At 35.0% G+C, this 4,390-nt stretch overlaps 1 protein-coding gene across 1 annotated transcript in view; it reads left to right on the top strand.

Moving 5' to 3' along the window:
• The window catches only part of LOC106875009 (uncharacterized), a 118,310-nt gene that overhangs the window by 1,174 nt on the left and 112,746 nt on the right, over positions 1–4,390 (top strand). Inside the window, exons 2-3 of the mRNA XM_052971232.1 lie at positions 651–792; positions 3,183–3,442. Coding sequence (XP_052827192.1) covers positions 651–792; positions 3,183–3,442 — 402 coding nt within the window. The remainder of the gene's footprint in view (positions 1–650; positions 793–3,182; positions 3,443–4,390) is intronic.

The following is a 4,390-nucleotide window of genomic DNA, read 5'->3' as shown; positions in this document are numbered from 1 at the left end:
CTCTCTTGCTTTCTCTTGCTCTCTCTCTCTCTTGCTCTCTCTTGCTCTCTCTTGCTCTCTCTCTCTCTCTCTTGCTCTCTCTCTCTCTTGCTCTCTCTCTCTCTCTCTTTCTCTCTCTCTCTCTTTTGCTCTCTCGCTCTCTCTCTCTCTCTCTTACTCTCTTTCTTTCTCTTGCTATCTCTCTCTTGCTCTCTCCTACTCTCTTTTTCTCTCTTACTCTCTTGCCTTCTCTTGCTCTCTCTCTCACTCTCTCTTTCTTTCTCTTGCTCTGTCTCTCTCTCTCTCTCTCCCTCTCTTAACCATATAGTCATGATCAAAACATTTCATTACTGATATTGTAATTAACTAACCACAAACAGCATACACAATATGCAGGCTGGTGCCAGTATATGCTTATCTAATAGAGAAAATTAGAGAAGTCACTGAGGTCATGAACAGTGATGGAAGAACATTGGCTAACAATCAACCTTTAATCAGACAATCGATTAGTTAGTTGGTTAGATTTTTAACCAATTGACTAACAATGAAGAAGTGATATTGTGTATGTGTAATTATTATTGACACAGTGACCCTCCCAAAACACAATAACGAAGAAAATGTTTGTTCATAAATTCTCTCACCTGGTTAATTAAATTGTTTGCTTGTTACAGATTACTAATTTTGACACAATGATCAGTGTGCGACCAAACGGTAAAGTTTACAGCAATGGCTCAGTCATCTCACTTCCACATCAAGTCGGAGATTTGGAACTTAGTGAAATTGCCAACTATACAGTTGTGAAAGGAATCGATGGTTAGTATCATATGAATCTTTCACTTGACAGAAAAATATTAGATAGAATTGTGCCTAACACATAACCCTGACTTGTATATATCTTTCCCCAGTTACCTTATTCAGTATATCTTTTACTTCTTGTTTTATATATTTCATTTTAAATCTCTATTTCATGATATCACTGACAGTATCATATGTATTTTATTATCTTTTAGTATTATAACATTAACACATTCATTCAACACTATCTTCTCATTCAACACTATCTTTCTCATTCCACACTATCTTCTCATTCCACACTATCTTCTCATTCCACACTATCTTCTCATTCAACACTATTTTCTCATTCAACACTATTTTCTCATTAACATTAACTTCTCATTCAGCTTACCTTCTCATTCAACAATATTTTATCACTTCAACACTATCATATAACATCGTAATTATCTTAGCAATCTACATTGTATTGCCACCTCGTAATAGCACAAACATTATAATCCCAGGCTTAATTTTGTTTAGAAAGTTATTACATCGTTTGTATTGCAATATTATTATATTACAAGACAAAATATTATTATTGCAGTATTATTATATTACGAAATATCATTATTGCAATAGTACTTTATTACATGAGGGCAGCAAACTGGCAAAATCATTATTATGCTTTGTGGCACTTATTTTGGCTTTATGCTCTGAGTTCAAATTTTGCCATGGTCAACTTAACTTAAGGCAGTGAGCTGCCAGAATTGTTAGCACGCTGGACAAAAAGCTTAGTGGCATTTCTTCTGACCCGTTCTGAGTTCCAATTCTACTGAGGCTGACTTTGCTTTTATCATTTTGGAGTTGATAAAATCAATACCAGTTGAACACCGGGGTTGTAATTGACTTATCTCCTCTCGTGAAATTACTGGCCTTGTGCCATAAGTTGAAATTAAGATTATTATATTACATTATTTCTATTACAACTGCCATTCAAGCTTCTATTTACATCACCATCCTGTTTAGTAACTTTTTATTCCATCTATATTCCTGTATTATAATTTACATGGTTATTTGTTTACACTGTTATTTAGGGAAAAAATATTATTTTCTAATTTAATCTATTTAGGGTCCCTCTTCTTCCATTTCTGGGTCTTCATGATTGTAATATAACATTAGTCTTTATGTAAGAGAGGATTTGGCTCCGTTATCTCAGTTGTGAACTGCAAAACTAAAACTAATTGGTTCAATATACATTTCCTTTTAGATTGATATTGTGTGTCATATAATTAATACATCTGGAATTTCTTTGAAATTACTATGAGGGAGTGTTGAAAAGTTCCTGGTTTTAAGTGTATTGTGAAAGGCTTGGTTGGAGGCCCACCTTCTGAGTTCTTTTACAGGGCTTAGAAAAACTGAAGGACCACTGCAATAAATGTGTGAATCTGAGAGAGGAATATGTTCAATAAAATCATAATTAACTGATCTTCCTGTATTTTATTTTACCCAAAGCCAGGAATTTTTCAGCATCCCATTGTATATATTATGGGCATCTTTCTATATTATCCTAATATGACTTTTGTAGTGATAGGCTGTACCATTTCTGCATTATATACCATTACAGACACACAAACAATGTAGTGAAATATATGATATTACACACGATAAGAGCTTTGGTTAAAACAGTTGTAGTGGTAGGCATGGCGGTGTGGTAAGAAGCTTGCTCCTCAACCACATAGATCCAGGAGGTTCAGTTCCACTGCATGGTACTTTGGGCAAATGTCTTCTATTATAGCCTTGGACTAACCAAAGCCTTGTGAATAGATTTGGTAGACAGAAATTGAAGGAAACCCATTGTATACATATATGTTTTGTGTGTGTGTCTGTTCCCCAACACCACTTGACAGTCAGTGTTGTTACTGTTCTTTTTAGAATATCCATCAGTATTCTTATATATAAATGATTAGGTGATTTTCTCCAAGAAAGTTCAATAATGAAACCTGGTGATAAAGTGATACAATGTAAATGTAGAATTATATCTAAGACTATAACTTAACATCTATAATGGATTTGCATTTCTCATTATCTGTAAATTGACAATACACATCTTAAACTATTTTGCTATGTAACTTCTAAATGAGGTTTAGCTGTTATTTCTACCAGGTGAAGGGACTACGTTGTGTCTTCTTCATTAGTTCATTGTTTACCGATGTATAATGTTATATATATACTGGGTGTCCACAAAGTCTGGGTACATGGGGATTAACACATACTTTAAGAAATTATTATTTCTTATATTTAATTGTTTATTTTATGATTTTATTTACTCATTGTACCCAGACCTTGTGGACACCCTGTATATTTGATTTATTTCAGTAATTTCTGTTTTTAATTAAATAACTAACTGATTAATTGTTTATTTTCGCCAGATCTTATAATATTATATGATGGACTAAGCAGTGTTTATGCATTTGCTCCGCCACAAATGTTGGGTAAACTGTGTGGTTTATGTGGCCAATTTGATGGCAATAAAACGAATGAATTTGTAAACTATGTAAGGAAGCCAGTTGCCACTAAAGCAGATTTCAGCAATGTCTGGCTCGACCCAATGGAACAACGATCGATTCCATCTGTAAAAGAAGACTCAGTCCATCCTTGTGTCAGACTGCGGAATAAGTTTTCAAAAGCAGTAAGTTTTATCAGAAATCATTTTTAGATTTCCACATTTAATAGTTTAAGCACCCACTGCACTCTCGGAGTGGTTGGCGTTAGGAAGGGCATCCAGCTGTAGAAACTCTGCCAGATCAGCATGGAAAGCAGACGTTAAACGATGATGATGATGATGATGATGATGATGATGTATGTGTAAAAATTACTGGTGATGTAACATTGTTGATATGTTCCCAGCAAAGTGAACATCTGAAGCTCAGACCAAGCTTTGATCTTGGCCAAGCTTTGATCTTGGCCAAGCTTTGATCTTGGCCAAGCTATTTCACATACCTCACTAATAACCGCAGAGACCAGCTCTGCATACTCCAAACCACACTACCAAAAACAAGTGCCAGCCTCTTCATGAGCAGATTCCCCAAATATTCGTTTCAAATTTTAGCAGGGGAGGACATAAATAAGTTGATTACATAAATAAGTTAAGTACATTGATTGTACTCATTTTATCGACCCTGAAAGAATGAAAGGCAAAGTTGATCTTGGCAGAATTTGAACTCAGAATGTAAGGACAGATGAAATGCTGCTGAGCATTTTGCTCAACATGCTAATGACTCTGCTGTGTTCAGTTGAGTTATGGGCAGGTGTGCCTTTAGCAGAGCTCATCATGATGCAAGCATTTCACCAAGTCTTCAGTATGAGGAGATCTTGCTTCCTTCTTCCCCATAAATCTCAGAAACCTTGTCATCCTCTGATTAAGCCATTGGAAAATGATTCTGGCTCATCATTGCAAAATCATTGCTTATTTCAATCTGTCTAGAAATTATTTTTCTTTTGCTGAACTGCTAAGTTACGGGTATGTAAAGGTACCAGCATCAGTTGTCAAGTGATGCTGGGGGCACAAACACAAACACACAAACATATACACACACATACATACATATGCATATATATATATATATATATATATATA

This window comes from Octopus bimaculoides, chromosome 10 (assembly GCF_001194135.2).
Source record: "Octopus bimaculoides isolate UCB-OBI-ISO-001 chromosome 10, ASM119413v2, whole genome shotgun sequence".
Lineage (NCBI taxonomy): Eukaryota > Metazoa > Mollusca > Cephalopoda > Octopoda > Octopodidae > Octopus > Octopus bimaculoides.
Note: the sequence above shows the minus strand (reverse complement) of the source record. Positions and strands in the feature narration are given on the sequence as shown.